This window comes from Budorcas taxicolor, chromosome 13 (genome assembly GCF_023091745.1).
Source record: "Budorcas taxicolor isolate Tak-1 chromosome 13, Takin1.1, whole genome shotgun sequence".
Classification (NCBI taxonomy): Eukaryota; Metazoa; Chordata; class Mammalia; order Artiodactyla; family Bovidae; genus Budorcas; species Budorcas taxicolor.
Window position 1 is genome coordinate 61,398,650 of NC_068922.1, and position 19,710 is coordinate 61,418,359.

A 19,710-nucleotide genomic window follows, 5' to 3' on the forward strand; every position below is an offset into this window, starting at 1 on the left:
GGCTGACTCATTTCAAAGACCCTGATGCTGGGAAAGACTGAGGGCAGGAGAGGGCGATGACAGAGGATGAGACGGTTGGATGGTATCACCGACTCAATGGACATGAGTTTGGGTAAACTCCAGGAGTTAGTGATGGACAGGGAGGCCTGGCGTGCTCTGGTTCATGGGGTCACAAGGAGTCGGACATAACTGAGCAACTGAACTGAACTGAACTGATAAACACTTCAAAACTCATAGAAAGTACAACACAAAGAGTGAAACCTCATGTGAACTATTGACTTTGGTTAATAATAATGTATCACTATTGGGTCATCAAGGGTAACATATGTACCCCACTGAGGCAACATGTTAATAACAGGGATGAAATGGGGGGGGGGTGAGGGCTGGATGAGGGAGTATACATGAACTCTATACTCAGTTTTCTGTAAACATAAAACTGCTCTAAAACGAAATTCTTTTAATTAAATAAATATGGGGATAGATTTGGGGACATGAATTTTATGGGAAAACTGCATGGACTCCTCCCTGGAAGATGTCAAAGAAGGCATAGGTAAGATGCTCTTTCTAAGACATTATTAACTTGCTTATATTTTCTCTAGTTGTAGCTTTGAGGTTAAATACAGAAAAAGCACTTGTTTCCCCTTGTGATTTGTAAACTCTGTCTCCTCATTCCCCTACGTGGGCCCTCAGTTTTGTCATGGATCTGTCCTCATCACAATAGGTTCTAATATAAGGCTCTATCAGTTTTCATACTGTTTGCATCCTTTCCCTTTCTGAGGTTGGCAATGACTGCTGGTTGTCCCCATATCTTATCCATGTTCCCCCTACTGCTAGAGAAATAGAATTTTATCAGGGACACAATTCCCTGGAATGAAGATTACATTTCCTACTTGTGCAACAAAGTATGGTAGTGTGATTAAGTTATGATCAATGGGTTGTAAGTGGAAGCGTGGTGTAGCTTCTTCCAAAATCCTTTCTTAAAGGACAACTAACGTGGGCTCTTCACCTCTTATTTTTCATCTCTTCCTCTTTCTGCCTAGAATGTACATGTGAAGGCTGGAGCTCTAGCTGCCACCATGGACTCTGATGAAAATGAATTAATTCTAGTGATGGCAAAGCTGGGTGAAGCCTGAATCCCTGAAGATATTTTAGGCACAGCCACCATATCAGCTAAGACAGTCTTCCCTAGACTTCTCACCTTGGAGGGTGTGACATGCACTGTTGGTATCCTTACAGTGGACTGAACGTCTAGCTGTAGTTATCTGCATCCCTGTGCCTGAGAACTCTTTTCCTAAAACTGCAAAAAGCCTCAGCTTCCAGTGTTCCCAGAAGGCCAAAAGTACCAAAGAATTAACACCCTGTGGGATCAGTCAGAACTGTTCCCTTGCCCTCTGGGTAGGATAACTCTAAGGTGTGTGTTTTGCATGGTTATCCAGAGTTTCCCCACAAGGTTAAGCTTGTTAACCACGATGGTAACCTGCTTGACAACATATGCTCTTTAAGTACAGTTCCAAGTATTCATTGCAATGAATGTGGGTTGACAATGTCATGTATATTCATGAATCAGATGAATCTGGAATAATGAAGGCATTCATATGTCAGAATTTCACTTGTTAGTCAATGATACAAGCAACTTCTTTTTCTTTTTTGTTGGAGTACAGTTGCTTTACAATGTTGTTGTTTTTATTTTACTGTATAGCAAAGTGAATCAGACATGCATTCACACATATTACCTCTTTTTTTTTTTTTTTTTTTTTTCTATCCATTTAGGTCACCACAGAGGATCAAGTAGTTAGAAAACTGTTATTCTAGGATACAGGTACCGCGATCTTCACAGCAGCGCTATCTATAATAGATAGGACATGGAAGCAATGTAAATGTCCATCAACAGGGGCATGGATAAAGATGTGGCACGTACATACAATGGGATATTACTCAGCCATAAAAAGCAATGAAATGCGCCATTTGCAGAGACGTGGATGAGCAACTTCTCTGCTGAATAAAATGTGTCACATTTTTGTGCTGACTACAACGTTTCGCAGCTACAAACACGTAGCTGTTAAAGTTTAATCTGCATCACTGACACTTTATCACTTTAAGTCTAAGCTGGGGTTTGGCAAACTAGATTTTATTAGAACACAGCTCACTATTTATCATCTGTAGCAGCTTTTGTGCTACAAGGCCCAGCTGAGTAGTTGTAACACAGTCACATGGTCTGTAAAGCCTTAAATATTTATCATCTAGCCCTTTACAGAAAATGTTTGCTAACAAAGCAAAAATTCAAGCCCTGATTTGTAGCATTTGCTCATATCTGTGGTGTAAATGTCCCCACCATGGCCAATTTCAGGCTGCCACCCGCTGGCACTGTCACTTTCATGGACTTTAAGCAACCTTGTCTTTGTAGGACTCTCCCTCCATAAAACATACATTTTATAAATATCGATGTAAATACTTTCACTTACAAATTGCAGTCAACAGCTGCATTGATATAAAAATGAATATACTCGGAATTTCCTGGCGGTCCAGTGGTTAGAACTCAGTGCTCTCACTGCTGGGGCCTGTGTCCAATCTCTGGTCAGGGAACTCAGATCCCACGAGCTGTGCAGCATGGCCAATAAATAAATAAATAAGCTCTGGTTTTAAAACAATGGAGTGCTAATATTATATACAAAAGCTTTCACTTCAACCCCAATGTTTACTTTTATCTTCTGATTTTAAAAGAAATTATTTCTTTTAAACATTTTCATGGCCCCTAAAAGTCTCGTGGGCCTTGGGCACTGTACCTACTGTGTTAATGCATAAACTGGCTCTGCTACAATCCAAAGCCACTGAGCACAGAGTTGGGAGGAGGTGTGTAGTATCAGGAATTAGAAGTATTCTGTTGTAAACAAAATAGATGTAAATAGAATCAGGAGCTTAGGGAATAGCAAAATTATTAGGAAATGATGAGTTTTGAATGTTTCATGTGTGTGTGTGTACTCAGTCACTCAGTTGTGTCCGACTCTTTGTGACTCCATGGACTGTAGTCCATAAGGCTCTTCTGTCCATTGGATTCTCCAGGCAAGACTACTGGAGTGGACTGACATTTCCTACTCCAGAGGATCTGCCCAACCCAGAGATCAAACTCACATCTCTCGTGTCTCCAGGAGGATTCTTTACCACTGCACTATCTGGGAAGCCCTTTGAATGATTCATACTTTTGTTTTTAATACCATTTATTTAATTTTAAATTAATTTCATTTTCAAAAATGCCCATGTTCAACAACTGGCTCACAAAATTCCTAAGAATTTAACCATCAGCTCTTGCAAACAGGAGCTGGCTCCTCCACATGACTGCCCTCTGGTATCCCTTTCCCTCCTTTTAATTATTTTAAATTACTCCCTTTAAACTACTTTTGCTTAAACTCCTGCATCTCAATTCCAGAAAAATAAATGACTCAATCAAAAAATGGGCCAAAGAACTAAACAGACATTTCTCCAAAGAAGACATACAGATGGCTAACAAACACATGAAAAGATGCTCAACATCACTCATTATCAGAGAAATGCAAATCAAAACCACAATGAGGTACCATCTCACACCAGTCAGAATGGCTGCAGTCAAAAAGTCTACAAGCAATAAATGCTAGAGAGGGTGTGGAGAAAAGGGAAGCCTTTTACACTGTTGGTGGGAATGCAAACTAGTACAGCCACTATGGAGAACAGTGTGGAGATTCCTTAAAAAACTGGAGATAGAACTGTCATATGACCCAGAAATCCCATTGCTGGGCATACACACTGAGGAAACCAGAACTGAAAGAGACACGTGTATCCCAATGTTCATCACAGCACTGTTTATAATAGCCAGGACATGGAAGCAACCTAGATGTCCATCAGCAGATGAATGGATAAGAAAGCTGTGATACATATATGTAATGGAGTATTACTTGGCCATTAAAAAGAATACCTTTGAATCCGTTCTAATGAGGTGGATGAAACTGGAGCCTATTATACAGAGTGAAGTAAGTCAGAAAGAAAAACACCAATACAGTATACTAATGCATGTATATGGAATTTAGAAAGATGGTAAAGATAACCCTATATGTGAGATAGCAAAAGAGACACAGATGTATAGAACAGTCTTTTGGACTCTGTAGGAGAAGGCAAGGGTGGGATGATTTGAGAGAATAGCATTGAAACATGTCTATTATCATATGTGAAACAGATCGCCAGTCCAGGTTCAATGCATGAGACAGGGTGCTCAGGGCTGGTGCACTGGGATGACTCAGAGGGATATGGGGTTCAGGATGGGGAACACATGTACACCCGTGGCGGATTCATGTCAATGTATGGCAAAACCAATACAATATTGTAAAGTAATTAGCCTCCAATTAAAATAAATTAATTTTAAAAAATTAAAAATAAACTACTCTTGCTTAGACAGCAAAAGAGACACAGATATAAAGAACAGACTTTTGGACTCTGAGGGAGAAGGTGAGGATGGGATGATTTGAGAGAATAATATTGAAACATGTCTATTACCATATGTGAAATAGATGACCAGTCCAAGTTCTATGCATGAAACAGGGCACTCAAAGCTGGTGCACTGGGACAACCCGGAGGGATGGGATGGGGAGGGAGGTTGGAGGGGTCTTAGGGACAGGGGGACACACGTTCACTCGTGGCTGATTCATGTCAATGTATGGCAAAAACCACCACAACGTCGTAAAGTAACTAGCCTCCAATTAAAATAAATACATTTTTAAAAGTTACTCTTGCTTGAATCCTTGTGTCAGAGTCAGCTTCTGGAAGAAACCAAACTAAGACAGAAGAGTAAGCATTTATTTTGTTAAGCCACTGTTGTTTGGGGTGGGGTCCTTCCTTACAGCCACAGCTGTTCCCAACTGATAGAGGCCTGAGATGAAATCGTAATGCAAGCATTCAACCAATATGTTTTTGGCACATACTTAATACAGACACAGTTGGGTACACCACAGACCCACTGTAGGCTTTCTTATTGGAAGAAAAACAATAAGAAGTAACCAAAGTATCTCTCCCCACCGCCAACCCAACCCTGTGTGTGTATGTGTGAGTGTGGCAGGTAACAACTCTCTGAGTCGCCAGTTGAGCTGAGACCTAATCATGAGAAGCAGCTAATCACACAAAATGTGAAGAGTATTCCAGAGAGAAAGGCCTGCAAGTACAAAGGCCCTGCGGTAGCCATGAGCTTGGCAAGTTTCCTGGGAGGTCTGTGTGGCTGGAGGCTTCTGAATGAAGGGGACATTGTGGGAGTCAAGGCCTGACTATTTAGGCCCTTGCAGGTCATGGTGAGGGCTTGAGATTTTAACTGGGTAAAGTTTTAAACAGGGGAGAAACACAGTTGATTCTTGTTTTTTAAAAGATGACTTTGATGGTTAAATGGAGAAGAGAGACGAGAGGTGACAAAAAAGTCTGTAGGAAAACCAGGTAGGAGGCCATTCCGGAGGCCCAGGTGAGAGAGGGGAAGGTGGCCTAGGCAATGATGGCGTCACGGAGCGTGACAAAATGACCGCTAATGAATCATGCCTCCTTGAATTCATGCCTTTGTGTGGTTCTCTCCCACTCTGACTCTGGATTGATCTCGTAACTCATTTTACCAACAGATTGACTGGTTTGATTTCCTTGCTGTCCAAGGGACTCTCAAGAGTCTTCTCTAGCACTACAATTTGAAAGCATCAGCTTTTTGGTGCTCAGCCTTCTTTATGGTCCAACTCACACATCCATGTGTGACTACTGGGGAAACCACAGCTTTGACTATATGGACTTGTTGGCAAAGTGATATCTCTGCTTTTTAATAGGCTGTCTGGGTTTGTCACAGCTTTTCTTCCAAGGAGCAAGCATCTTTTAATTTCATGGCTACAGTCACGATCTGCAGTGATTCTGGAGCCAAGGAAATAAAATGTCAGTTTCTACGTTTTCCACATCTATTTGCCATGAAGTGATGAGACCGGATGCCATGATCTTAGTTTTCTAAATGTTGAGTTTTAAGCTAGCTTTTCCACTCTCCTCTTTCACCCTCATCAAGAGGCTCTTTAGTTCCTCTTTACTTTCTGCCATTACAGTCATATCTGCATATCTGAGGTTGTTGATATTTCTTCTGGCAATCTTGACTCCAGCCTGTGACTCATCCAGTGGGCATTTTGCATGATGTACTCTGCACATAAGTTGAATAAGCAAGGTGACAATATACAGCCTTCACATACTCCCTTCCCAATTTTGAACCAGTCCATTTTCCCATGTCCGGTTCTAACTGTTGCTTCTTGTCCTACATACAGGTTTCTTAGGAGACAGGTAAGATGGTCTGGTATTCCTATCTCTTTAAGAAATTTCCACAGTTTGTTGTGATTCACAGAGTCAAACGCTTTCATGTAGTCAATGAAGTAGTAGATGGATTTTTTATTTTTTGGAATTTCTTTGTTTTTTCTATGATCCAACTAATGTTGGTAATTTGATTTCTGGTTTCTCTGCCTTTTCTAAATCCAGATTGTACATCTGTAAGTTCTTCGTTCACATACTGTTGAAGCCTAGCTTGAAGGATTCTGAGCATTACTTTGCTAGCATGTGAAATGAGTACAATTTTGCAGTACTTTGAATATTCTTTCTTTGGGATTGGAATGAAAACTGACCTTTTCCAGTCCTGAGGCCACTGCTGAGTTTTCCAAATTTGCCGGCATATTGAGTGCAGCACACTAACAGCATCATCTTTTAGGATTTGAAATAGCTCAGCTGGAATCCCATTACCTCCACTAACATTGTTTGTACTAATGCTTCCTAGCATTAATTTTCTGAATGTCTCACATCATGTGAAATGATGGGCTGGATGAAGCACAAGCTGGAATCAAGACTGCCAGGAGAAATATCAATAACTTCAGATATGCAGATGACACTGCCCTTATGGCAGAAAGTGAAGAAGAACTAAAGAGTCTCTTGATGAAAGTGAAAGAGGAGAGTGAAAAGGTTGGCTTAAAACTCAACATTCAGAAAACCAAGATCATGGCATCTGGTCCCATCACTTCATGGGAAATAGATGGGGAAACAATGGAAACAGTGAGAGACTTTATTTCGGGGGGCTCCAAAATCACTGCAGATGGTAACTGCAGCCATGAAATTAAAAGACACTTGCTCCTTGGAAGAAAAGCTATGACCAACCTAGACAGCATATTAAAAAACAGAGACATTACTTTGTCAACAAAGGTCCATCTAGTCAAAGAGATGGTTTTTCCAGTAGTCATGTACAGATTTGAGAGTTGGACTATAAAGAAAGCTGAGCACTGAAGAATTGATGCTTTTGAACTGTGGCGTTGGAGAAGACTCTTGAGAGTCCCTTGGACTGCAGAGAGATCAAACCAGTCAATCCTAAAGGAAATCAGTCCTGAATATTCATTGGAAGGACTGATGCTGACACTGAAACTTCAATATTTTGGCCACCTGATGTGAAGAACTGACTCACTGGAAAAGACCCTGATGCTGGGAAAGATTGAAGGCATGAGGGGAAGGGGACAACAGAGGATGAGATAGCTAGATGGCATCACCGACTCCATGGACATGAGTTCAAGCAAGCTCTGGGAGCTGGTGATGGACAGGGAAGCCTGGCATGCTGCAGTCCATGGGTCTGCAAAGAGTCGGACACGACTGAGTGACTGAACTGAACTGAACTGACCCACTCCAATATTCTGGCTTGGAGAATTCCATGGACTGTATAGTCGATGGGGTCGCAAAGAGTCGGACAGGACTGAGTGACTTTCACTTTGCAACTGGTTATATCTTTGTTTAGGCTTCCCTGGTGGCTCAGCTGGTAAAGAAGCCACCTGCAATGCAGGAGACCCCAGGCCAATCCCTGGGTTGGGAAGATCCTCTGGAGAAGCGAACGGTTACCCACTCCAGTATTCTGGCCTGGAGAATTCCATGGATGGGGTCGCAGAGTCAGACTCAAGTGAGTGACTTTCACTTTAATGGGCACAGAGTTCAGTCTAGGGTGATAAAAAGTTCCCAGAGGTGCTGGTGACTGCACAGATGGTGAATGCATTTGACACCAATGAATTGCACTTACAGGTGATTAAAATGGTAAATTTTATGTGATATACATTTTGTTGCTATTGTTTAGTTGCTAAGTCATGTCTGACTCTTTCCAACTCCATAGACTGTAACCCGCCAGGCTCCTCTGTCTATGGGATTCCCCGGGCAAGAAAACTGGAGTGGGTGGCCATTTCCTTCCCCAGGGGATCTTCCTGACCCAGGGATAGAACCCATATCTCCTGCACTGCTAGGCAGATTCTTTACCACCAAGACACCAGGGAAGCAAGTGTATTTTACCACAATTTTTAAAAAATTGTTAAGGGAAAAAAGAAATTTGCCTCTACCATGGAGCCAGTGGGTGATGGAAATGGAATCTAAACCCAGTCAGTCTTGCCCAAAGATTCTGATGATGTTATTAAAGGAGACTGGGTCATGAAAGCCTTTTGGGAAAAGCAGAAGATATGAAGGGGAAAATGGAAATAACCAAGGAATAATATACCATTCATGGAGCTTCGTTCCTTATCATTCAACCCTCTTTTGGCTCCAGAAACGATAGGAAACAGCCAAGATTCAAGCTCCAGAACTGGTTGCAAGTTTAGAACCTGTGGCTTACTAGCTATGAAACTCCAGGGAAATGCTCCTCCTGCTCGCTCAAGTTTCTTCTCCCTTGGGGATTTATCCGTTGTGCTCCTCTTCATGACGGTTGTATGAATCACAAGAGTTAATAGGTCTGTGTTTTAATTGCCTATTGCTTCATGAGAAACCACTCCAAAACCTAACACAACTGGGCTCAGGTGGGCAGTTTTTTTGTTGTTGTTATTCCGTATGGTGTCAGATAAGGTTATGCATGTAGCTGCATTCAGTTGGCAGTTCAGCGTGGGTTAGCATGTCCATGATGACTCCATCCACATGCCTGGGAGTCAGCTGGAATTTCTAGAGTAACTGGAGATGTTGGCCGGTCCTCCCTCCCTCTCCATGTGGCTATCAAGCTTGGTCGCCAGATGTCTTTAGAGCCAAAATGATGGAAGCAGAAACTGCCAAGTCTCTTGAGGCTTAGACCCAGAACTGGCAGAGTCATTTGTATCATATTCTGTTGGTTAAAGCAAGTGATGTGACCAGCCAGATTCAAAAGGAGGAGAAATAGAGTCAACCTCTTGGTGGGAGAAATAGTATGTTGATGGAAAGATCTGTTGGCAGCCTTCTTTGCCTGGCAATCAACCATAGCCCTGCTCCTAGGTGGGGATCAGAGTTCAACCACCCCCTGCCAAGAGGGGGACTAGAGGACTAGACAAGAGAGCCTTATGAGCAGTTTTAGCGTGATGCTAAATGCTGCAGCACACAAATGTTCAGTACGTGATATTGACCATTATTGATCTTTCACAACTTTCCCTAACAGTTGCAGATAGCACTGGTACTGTACCAACTTTACAGTGATACATGGACCAACTGAACTTTCAGATTTCTGCCAATTTTAACACCACAGCTTCTTGAGTCCCCTTTTGTAGCTACTGGAAACTGAGGTTTAGGAAGGTGGAGTGACTTGCCTCGAGTTACACTCTTAGGTAACAAGGTGAAGTCCACATCCAAAGCTGTCTCCCCCGCCCCACCCCCCAACTAAAGATGCTGCGTTTTCTTCTTCCATTTAGTAAGTAGTGTATTGGGCACCTACCACACGACTGAAGGAGTAGACATAAGAGTATAATGACATTTATTTAATAATATTATTCAACATTAGTTAATTGGATTCTCATCATAAACCTATAATGAAGGTGTTAAAATAGTCTCCTCCCCATTTCACAGATGAGAGTGAGGCAAAGCAAGGTTAAAAAAAAGGATCTTACCCACATAGGGATTAGAGTCTATTGGAGAGAATATTGGATAGCCAAGCAAATAATTAAATACATTAATTACAAATCATTCTGCTAATGGAACCCCGGTACGGATCCCACTCAACCAAATCAAGGGGCTCAGGTAACCCTGGCAACGAATCTTCCTGCCAATAGTAAAGATGGAGCCCACAGAACAAGCTCCTTTACGCACTCCGCTATTACCCACAATGCAGTGTCAGCCGGGGAAGGAGCGTGGGTCTGCCAGGAGTTAACATGGCTTCCGTAGTTACACCACCCTGTCTTTTTACTTAATCAGCGACCTAACTGCCCAGACCAGGCTAGCGATCAGGAGCTAAGTCTTCTTTGCGCCTCCACTCACCGCGACCACAGGAGCGACTGAAACAGGGCAGCACCTCGCGGAGGTAAACTCCGTAACCAAGGAAACCCTACTTCCGCTGACGTCATTACGGCGACACGTGGATCCAAGATGGCGGCGGCGATGGTGAGTGAAGGAGACTCCGGGAGCCGGAGATGGAGCGGGCCGCTCTGGGGGATCCTAGGACTTCCTGGCGTCCCATGCTCGGCCCGATCCACTTCAGGGACCCCTAGCTCAGGCCTCAGAGACATCCCTGATTGGGCTTGTCTCCCCCAAACTCCCCGTCTCCGGCCTTTGCCCCGCACTCAGGCTTGTCAAGGCCCGAAGTTTTGGGGGAGGCTCTGGGTCAGAGGAAGGGTCTCAGCTACCACCCTAGGCGGTTCCTATTCCAGTCTTGGTCTTTGCCTCCTGTGACCCCCATTTCCCAATTTTCACTTTGCAGTCCTCACCCCTTCAAAGAGCTCCCGTTACTCCCAGTTTTGCTCCTCCCTCTCACGTCTGTACCCTGCTTTCTCCACCTCCCCGCCTCCCCACTATCTTGACCAGTCCGCGGATGCGTGCTCACCTCTCCCACCCCAAACCCTGTGTCATATCCTTTCTAGAGCCCTGTCCTCCCCTCTACCCTCAGTTGTCCCCACTGCCGGTCTTGACTGCCGATACCCGGAAGCATGCCTTTACCCCTACCCCCCCAGCCCCCATTGTCAATCCCCAGATCCTTCTCTAATCACATCTCGTCTTCTCTCAATTCCAATTGCCTGCCTCTCTCCTAGGGATCTTTTATCCCACTGGTTGTCAGACTTTCCTGTGCACAAGACTTGTGGTGTGTGTGGGGAAGCTTGTTAAAAATGCAGTTTCCAAAGATTCTAATTCTGTTGGCCTAGGAGATGCCTAGGAATCTACACTTTTATAAGCACTCTAGTGATTATGATGGAGGTGGTCAGTTGTGAAAAGCACTATGCCAGTGCCGCCTAGCCCCCTCCCCTTCACGTGCCCCTACAAGGCCACACAGCTCTTTAGGATGATGCGTTTGTGTGGATAAGGGTATGTGGATAAGCTGTACCGGGAAAGTGGGTCAGAACTGGCTGGCTTCTGATATAGAATGCTGGAAGTAGATCTGTGAAAAACTGGCCCTTTCTTCTTCCAGAAGGTCGGCTCACATTCTGCTTGTCAAGAGACCAGAACCAAAATTGAAGTCACTTAGGCTGAGTGATTTTGTACTGTTCCTATATGTTGCTTCCTCAGCAGATAATTTCATCCTGGGACACAGGATGGGACACAAAAGACATTTGACTTTAGTAAAGGAAGATTCTTGTTTAAATTCTTTGGTATTGATTTTTGCCAAGCAAGGATAGGTTACTGGCTGATAACAAATTCCCCTCCTCCTATTAACCAACTGATAAATTATCCTTTTTATTTAATAAGGGATTCCTTATTTAGAACCTCAGAGGTCAGGTAAAAGACTTCACAGCCTTACCTGATATCTGTGGTCTTAGACCACAGAAAAAAATCCCAAACGTGATATGTTGAAACCAATTTTTTTTTTTTTCCGGACCACTTTCAGAACAAGAATGGCATAAGAACTTAACATGAACAGGAAAAGTCACACCCTCTTTTGCCATAGGGAAGGAGTTCAGTAAAGTTGCATTTATAGCATTGCACTGGGAAATTCTTGCTCTGTTCTGAGGTTTTAAGAGGTAATAAGTTAACATATTTCTGGTACACATTTATTTAATCAACAAATATTTGAGTGGCTGCTCTGTGCCAAGAGTTAGGGATGTACTGGTGAGTTAGAGGGTCAAGGTCCCTGTGCTTGTAGAGTTTTTCTAGCCTGAGAAGACAGTCAGTAGGAAAATACATGAACAAGGTAATGTCAGATAGTGGTAAGTGTGAAGAGGGCAAGATGACGTGGTAGTAATTGGGGGGTGACAGGCTGGTGCAACTGCTTTGGATTACGTGGTCAGAGAAGTCTTCTCAGAGAAAGTGACGTGAGTTGAGACCTGATTGACGAGAAGGAACCAGCAATGCAGAGAGTGTTCCAGGCAAAGGAGATGGCAAGTATAAAGGACCAAGATGGAAAAGAGTATGTTTGAGGAACACAGAATGCTGGAGGGGCTGAAACATGGTGAGGAGTCGGGGGTAGGGGAGAGCAAAGAATGATACAAGATGGAATCAAAGAGAGGCAGGAAGAGCTGTGTTTCTAGAAGCATGCCTGTAATTGTGGGTTGTAGTCTACAGTTTGTAATCTGTGGATTGCATTTTGAAAGACTGTTCTGTTACGGTGCTTTCCCTTCCCACACTTTTCAGAATGTTACATTAAGGGAGCTGACCTGTTCTCAGCCTGCAGAGAAACCATGGAAAGGCATTTGGATTTTATTCTAAGCACAGTGGACAGCAAAGTGATTTTATGTTTGTTGTGTCACTTGGGAGTATCATCCTCTGCTTTCATGATGAATACTATAAACTGATTTCCAGAAATTAAGAGTGTAGTGTGTACAGGGACCCACAGAGGCCACTTTAAAGAGGGCACATGAGCAGCTTCATGTTCGATGCAATAGTGAAAAGTCACAGAAGCACATTTATTACCAGGGAATACTACATGTCCGTCATACTTCGTGTCTGTCATACTGCGTGTGACGGGCTGGGTGGGCAGATAAACTTGAGCTTGGTCTGTGTGAAGCCCTTTATTATACAGAAGTCAGAACAGTCCCCGCACCCTCGTACAATAGGTTGTTTCACAACTGCTGGGGATGGAAGTGTGTGGCTCTGCTTTGGGGTGTCTGGGTTTCTGAGGCAAGTCATACAACCAAAGAGGAACCTAACTAATAGATTCAGTGACCGTGGGAACTTGCTGGCTTTTGGTTTTTTCTTTTATTTTGAAAGTTAGGGTTGTGGGTGCAAGTTTCAAGTGATATTTATGGGTTTTTACCTCCCTCCCTTTCCTTAGTGATTGGTTCTTCTTCCCCAGGGGTCGGCTGCCACCTCCCAGATCTGTGTTAGCACAGTGGGTGTTTCCTGAACTTCCCCAGTTAGGAGTAGATGGCTGATGTAAACAGAAGTTCTCTGTAGTTTTCCTGCGTTCCTCCTGCCTGGCTTTAGATGACTATAAAGTTACACTATACCTAGTTGCTCTGGCTGGGTCTGAGGTGAGGAGCAGGCCCATATCTCATCCTTTATAGAACTGTTGAGCATATGGAATATGCTCTGAGGAATATTGTTTTGGTGGAACTTGGGAAGTGTCCATTGACGTTTGTAGACATCTCAGGAGTCTAGAAACCTCTGTTTGGAAAATAAAACTCTGTGTATTTCTCTCACACATTGTTCATGCTGTTTGGGGTGTTATGTTTTTTTTCCGTTTTATTGGATCATAATTCATATAACACAAAATCCACCCTTTGAAAGTTTACAGTTCATTGCTTTTTAGTATATTCACAGAGTTGTGCAACCTTCACCACTGTCCACCTCCAGAATATTTTCATCACCCCATTAAAAAAAATCCATTAGCAGCCACTTCCCACTCCCTCTTCTCTCCAGTCCCTGGCAACCATTAATATACTTTCTGTCTGTATAGATTCTTCTGTTCTGGACATTTCATATAAATGGGATCAAACAATATGTGGTGTTTTGTTATCTGACTTTTTTTTTTAAACAAGGCATAATGTTTTCAGAGTTCATCCATGCCATAGCATGTGTCATGGAGAAGGCAGTGGCACCCCACTCCAGTGCTCTTGCCTGGAAAATCCCGTGGACGGAGGAGCCTGGTAGGCTGCAGTCCATGGGGTCGCTAAGAGTCAGACATGACCAAGCGACTTCCCTTTCACTTTTCACTTTCCTGCATTGGAGAAGGAAATGGCAACCCACTCCATTGTTCTTGCCTGGAGAATCCCAGGGACGGGGTGGGCCTGGTGGGCTGCCATCTGTGGGATCGCACAGAGTCAGACACGACTGAAGCAACTTAGCAGCAGCAGCAGCAGCATGTGTCAATATTTCATTCCTTTTTATGATCAAATAATGTTCCATTGTGTGGATAGACCTCATTTGGTTTACCTTTTCATCTATTCATGGATTTGGGGATTGTTTCTACTTTCGAGATGTTATGAATAATGTTGCTGTGAATATTTTGTGTGCAAGCTCTTGGGTAAACATTGGTTCTGTTTTCTTGGGTGTATACCTAGGAGTAGAATTGCTGGGTCAGTTCTCACTGTTCTGAGGTTGAGTTTGATCCAGTCCAGAGGCAGGGGAATGGTCTGAATGACCTCTAGGTTCCTTTGATCAAACGAAAGCAGTGCTAGCCGTTCCTTCCTCCCAGTATCCCCCTCGGCTCCTGTCCCCCTGTTTCCGGGCCAGTCAGAGGCACAGGAATCGTGTTTTGTGATGAAGTCTGGCTGATAGAGGCCTGGGACAGAAGGCAGGAGGCCTGGACTCTGCCAGCAGTCCTGTGTGTGGCAACTTGCTGTCTCCCCGGGGCCTCACCTGGGAATGGCCAGCGCGGCTCATTGAAGAAGAGGCAGCTGCGGCTTAGTCCCAGCACTGCCACTGATCTATCAGGTGGCCTGGAGCAAATTACTCTGGTGTTGTTCGTCTGTTTCAGCACAGGTCATATGTGAAATGAAGATTTAGACTTGAGGATTTCTAAATTCTTCAATGAAATTTGTAAAATCTTCAATGATATTGAAAATTTCAACTTGAGGTTGAAAATTTTGTGGCTTAGAATACTTGCATTCAAGGTGATTTTTGCTGATATGCCTATAAAATCAGATTTTTTTCCCCCGTGATCTTAGTCTCTGTGGTCTTTCTGGGCTGCTGTCTGTTGGTTGTATTGTCTGTTCTCTCCACTTGCTCCACCTGGCACATGTATTCCGCGGGAGCCGCTGTGTCCTTAGAAGCTGAGGCGCCAACACCAGTCCTTGGCACAGACGTGTTTCTCTGAGAAATCCCTTTAAAGGAATGCCCTTAATCCCCCCAGGAAGTCCAAGGAAGGCAGAGGCGGCATTAAGTTGCCTCTTGGTTTCTCTTTTACAACTTGGACAAAAGTTTCCCTTTGATCTCAGTGAAAAAGAAGCAGGTCACAGAATGTTGAAGGTTGAGTTTTGATCTCTGGGCACTGGCAGGAAGGTGGGAAGGACTCAGGATGAACGGGGCCATCTGGCCATAGGCGAATGGTAGGAGCCACCTGCCGCCCCAGACCTGCTTTGATCCTTGAACCATTTGCTGACACTGATAGTTCCCAAGTGGAACATGGTTTCGGACGCTGGGACTTCTTTCTCGGTTCTGTCCCATTCCTCTTCATTGCTTCCTTCTCTGCTCTGTACCATGACTTCTCACCTATCCCCAAGCATTAAAACTGACAGATCTCCCAGGGTTTGAAATCTCAAGGTTTTGTGTTCAGAGGGTATACTAAATGGTACTGGCAGTTCTTAAAAAACAAAATCAAATCACAAATTGGAGCTGAATTCATAAGCCAGTTTAGAAGGGAGTCTGGGTGCCCTGGCCAGTCACTTAGTATCTTTGGGCCTCAGTTTCTAATGAAGCAGATCTCATGCTATGAAGTGACAGTTATGGAGCGCATCTTCACATGGCTTTGATTGGGGTTGGGGGGCAAGGAAGAGAGGTTGGCAGGCACAGGACTTTACATTTTTTTCCAGTTAGTTGCCAGTATTTAATAATTGGGAGATTCCACATTACGAAAGTTCTGGGTTTTCATTTTTCTCTTGAAAATTTGGGCCCAAATTTCCCATAAAGAACATTCCCCGTGCAGGACCCAGTCTTCCATACCTTTTGGTTTATTCCTTAGCAGCGTCACCCAGTAGGTAATTTGCATGGCCTTTCTAGAGGGTTGAATTAGCAACTCCTGAATGAGGTGGTCTCTCTATAAAAATCTTCCTATTTTGACATGCGGATTCAAAAGCAATATTTAAAGTTTGTGGTAATCCCCTAGGTTACCTAATTTTGAGGGGAAATTTTCTGTTCACAAGATACATGTCAGTTGATAAACCATATGTCCATCCATTATTCCATCTAATCTTTACAAAAACCCATTTTACAAATGAAGAAACTAAGGCTGGGTCTAAGCTCATGGACTAGAATCTGACACTGATTGGTTTTATGACTTCCGGCCAACCATTTGGTTCTTTAAACCTGTCACTTAAAACAAAAATTTTTTTTACTGTGGTAAAATCGACATAAAATGTATCATTTAAACTATTTTATGTGTACACTGGCTTTGCATGTACAGTGGCATTGCATGTACAGAGACATTGTGTGTACAGTGGCATTAAATACATTCACATTATTGTGCAACCATCACCACCATCCATCTCCAGAACTTTTTTGTCTGGATCAGTTTTCTTATTTTTAAAATGAGGGTGAGACTCTGAAAGAATTGTGATGATTAAATGAAATGAGAGATGAACACGCTGTAACTTTCCTACTCCAGGGTTTGAAATCTTTAGATGAACTATCTAAGCCTATTGCTTGGGCTAACAGAGTATTTAATAAATACCCAAGCAGGGAGGGAAGTTCCGTGCATTTTTAATGTTTTATTTCTGCACTTTCTGGCCTCAAGGTCTGGGTCTGGATGTCTTCTGCTTGGTGGGATAGTTATTAGTTTCACCTGGACTCTCACACAGTTGGTTGTTCCCTACCCCCAAAGAACACTTTTGAGTCTGTGTGTGTCTCTGCCCAATAAATTATGTTAACTTTTTTGGCTTCGCTGTGTGGGATCTTAGTTCCCTGACCACAGTCTGAACAGGACCCCTGCCCTGAAAGTGCCAAGTTTAACCACTGGGTCTCCATCTTTCTCCACTCTTGAAACAATGTATCAGCTACTAGTATTCAGTTCAGTTCAGTTCAGTTCAGTCGCTCAGTCCTGTTCGACTCTGCAACCCCATGAATCACAGCATGCCAGGCCTCCCTGTCCATCACCAACTCCCGGAGTTCACTCAGACTCACATCCATTAAGTCAGTGATGCCATCCAGCCATCTCATCCTCTGTTGTCCCCTTCTCCTCCTGCCCCCAATCCCTCCCAGCATCAAAGTCTTTTCCAATGAGTCAACTCTTTGCATGAGGTGGCCAGAGTCCTGGAGTTTCAGCTTTAGCATCATTCCTTCCAGAGGAGTCCCAGGGCTGATCTCCTTCAGAATGGACTGCTTGGATCTCCTTGCAGTCCAAGGGATTCTCAAGAGTCTTCTCCAACAACACAGTTCAAGAGCATCAATTCTTCGGCGCTCAGCCTTCGTCACAGTCCAACTCTCACATCCATACATGACCACTGGAAAAACCATAGCCTTGACTAGACGGACCTTAGTCGGCAAAGTAAGGTCTCTGCTTTTGAATATGCTATCTAGGTTGGTCATAACTTTTCTTCCAAGGAGTAAGCGTCTTTTAATTTCATGGCTGCAGTCACCATCTGCAGTGGTTTTGGAGCCCAAAAAAATAAAGTCTGACACTGTTTCCACTGTTTCCCCATCTATTTCCCATGAAGTGATGGGACCAGATGCCATGATCTTCATTTTCTGAAGGTTGAGCTTTAAGCCAACTTTTTCACTCTCCTCTTTCACTTTCATCAAGAGGCTTTTTAGTTCCTCTTCACTTTCTGCCATAAGGGTGGTGTCATCTGCATATCTGAGGTTATTGATATTTCTCCCGGCAATCTTAATTCCAGCTTGTATTTCTTCCAGCCCAGCGTTTCTCATGATGTACTCTGCATATAAGTTAAATAAGCAGGGTGACAATATACAGCCTTACGTACTCCTTTTCCTATTTGGAACCAGTCTGTTTTTCCATGTCCAATTCTAACTGTTGCTTCCTGACCTGCATACAGATTTCTCAAGAGGCAGGTTAGGTAGTCTGGTATTCCCATCTCTCTGAATTAGCTCCATTTTATTCCTGAAGAAGGAGAAGGCAATGGCACCCCACTCCAGTACTCTTGCCTGGAAAATCCCATGGATGGAGGAGCCTGGAAGGCTGCAGTCCATGGGGTCGCAGAGAGTTGGACACAACTGAGCGACTTCACTTTCACTTTTTACTTTCATGCATTGGAGAAGGAAATGGCAACCCACTCCAGTGTTCTTGCCTGGAGAATCCCAGGGATGGGGGAGCCTGGTGGGCTGCCGTCTATGGGGTTGCACTGAAGCGACTTAGCAGCAGCAGCAGCACCCCAGTAGTCAGTGTCTATGGGCTCTGAAATAAAGGCTACATTTTCAGTCTCCTGTGGCTAATTTTGGTTCTGGGTTTGTTTGTTTTTCTTCCTGAGGTCTTTAGCTCCATGGATGCTGCTTGGTAAGTGGTCTTTGGCTGTCATTAGCTTTCGTTCAAGTATGGTTGAATTCTTAGGGAGCTTTAACTGATTAGGTAATTGATTTCAGTTAAGTGTTGGCAAACTGCCCCAAAGTCTTTTTCTTTCTTCTCCCCCACCCCTGCAAATCTGTGGAGCAGTTACTGAATGATCTTGAAATAATGATTGTATCTTTGAAAAGGAAAAAGAAGAATCTAGCTTACTCTTAAGGGAAGTGCAGCTTTTGCAGCAGGAAGGGCATGGAATAGGAATCTGGAAGGCTGTTCAGATTGGCCACGCTCTATACTCAGATGCTATTTATGGGAAAGAAGGCAGCAAGGCAGAGAGCTCCAGAAAACAAACGGTTAACTTCTGGCCACAGAGAATATGAGTAAATGAAAAATTTTCAATTCTCAGGGGAAACTTCCTATTTTCTTTGGAAGAAGTTAATTGTTCATACCTTTCAAACTGGGTGGTGCAGAGTTGGCTGGGAGGGGTGAAGGGTACTTTTGGGTCCTAATAGTTCTTCATTTGGCTATTGTTTGGGAGAAGTTTTTCTGTGTGCCCAACCCCCAAGAATGAAATAGATAGAGAGGGCAAGACCTTGATTCTTAGGTCTCTTGAGCTTTATAACTTTCCCAGTCACCCATATCTTTGCCTGAGATGGAGAGTTAGATTACAATACAAGGGCTTCTAGGTTACCGTCCCCTTGTTCCTTGACATCCTACCTCTGCAGTTTTGTGACTTGGAAACCACGTAAAGCAAATAACATTGAATGGACTGGTTCACCTCTCCTGTGACTCCCACTCTGTTCATGGGTCTGAACATGCAACAGATGTTTGCTAAATACTTAACTGACTTTCCAGACAGTCTCATGTGAGAGTTTCTGGGGATCAGTTAAAAATTAAAGGACGATATAAAGGGATTTCACAAGAAGCAGGTACTTTGCTTCTTCCTAATTTCCTTACAGAAATGAAATACACGTCAAACATCCTCTGTCAAGCGGTCAAGGGCTACAAAGGTAATTAAGTCAAATAGTCACAAAAAGTTGAAATGGGATCCAGTACAGAGTTCTTTAATCAAGGGCCTGTCAACTTCTAGGTCTTTGATCTCCTTGGACTCATAATGTCATATTCTGCATTTTGGAGTGTTTTTTCCTGGGAGCAGCTTCTGTAACTTTTTTAAGATTCTCAGAGGG

The 19,710-nt window shown here is 43.5% G+C and overlaps 1 protein-coding gene across 1 annotated transcript in view; it reads left to right on the forward strand.

The window, feature by feature from the left end:
- Positions 1-10,251: 10,251 nt before the first annotated feature.
- TM9SF4 (transmembrane 9 superfamily member 4) overlaps positions 10,252-19,710 on the forward strand; it is a 53,113-nt gene continuing 43,654 nt past the window's right edge. The window contains exon 1 of the mRNA XM_052650659.1: positions 10,252-10,365. Coding sequence (XP_052506619.1) covers positions 10,351-10,365 — 15 coding nt within the window. The 5' untranslated portion in view covers positions 10,252-10,350. The remainder of the gene's footprint in view (positions 10,366-19,710) is intronic.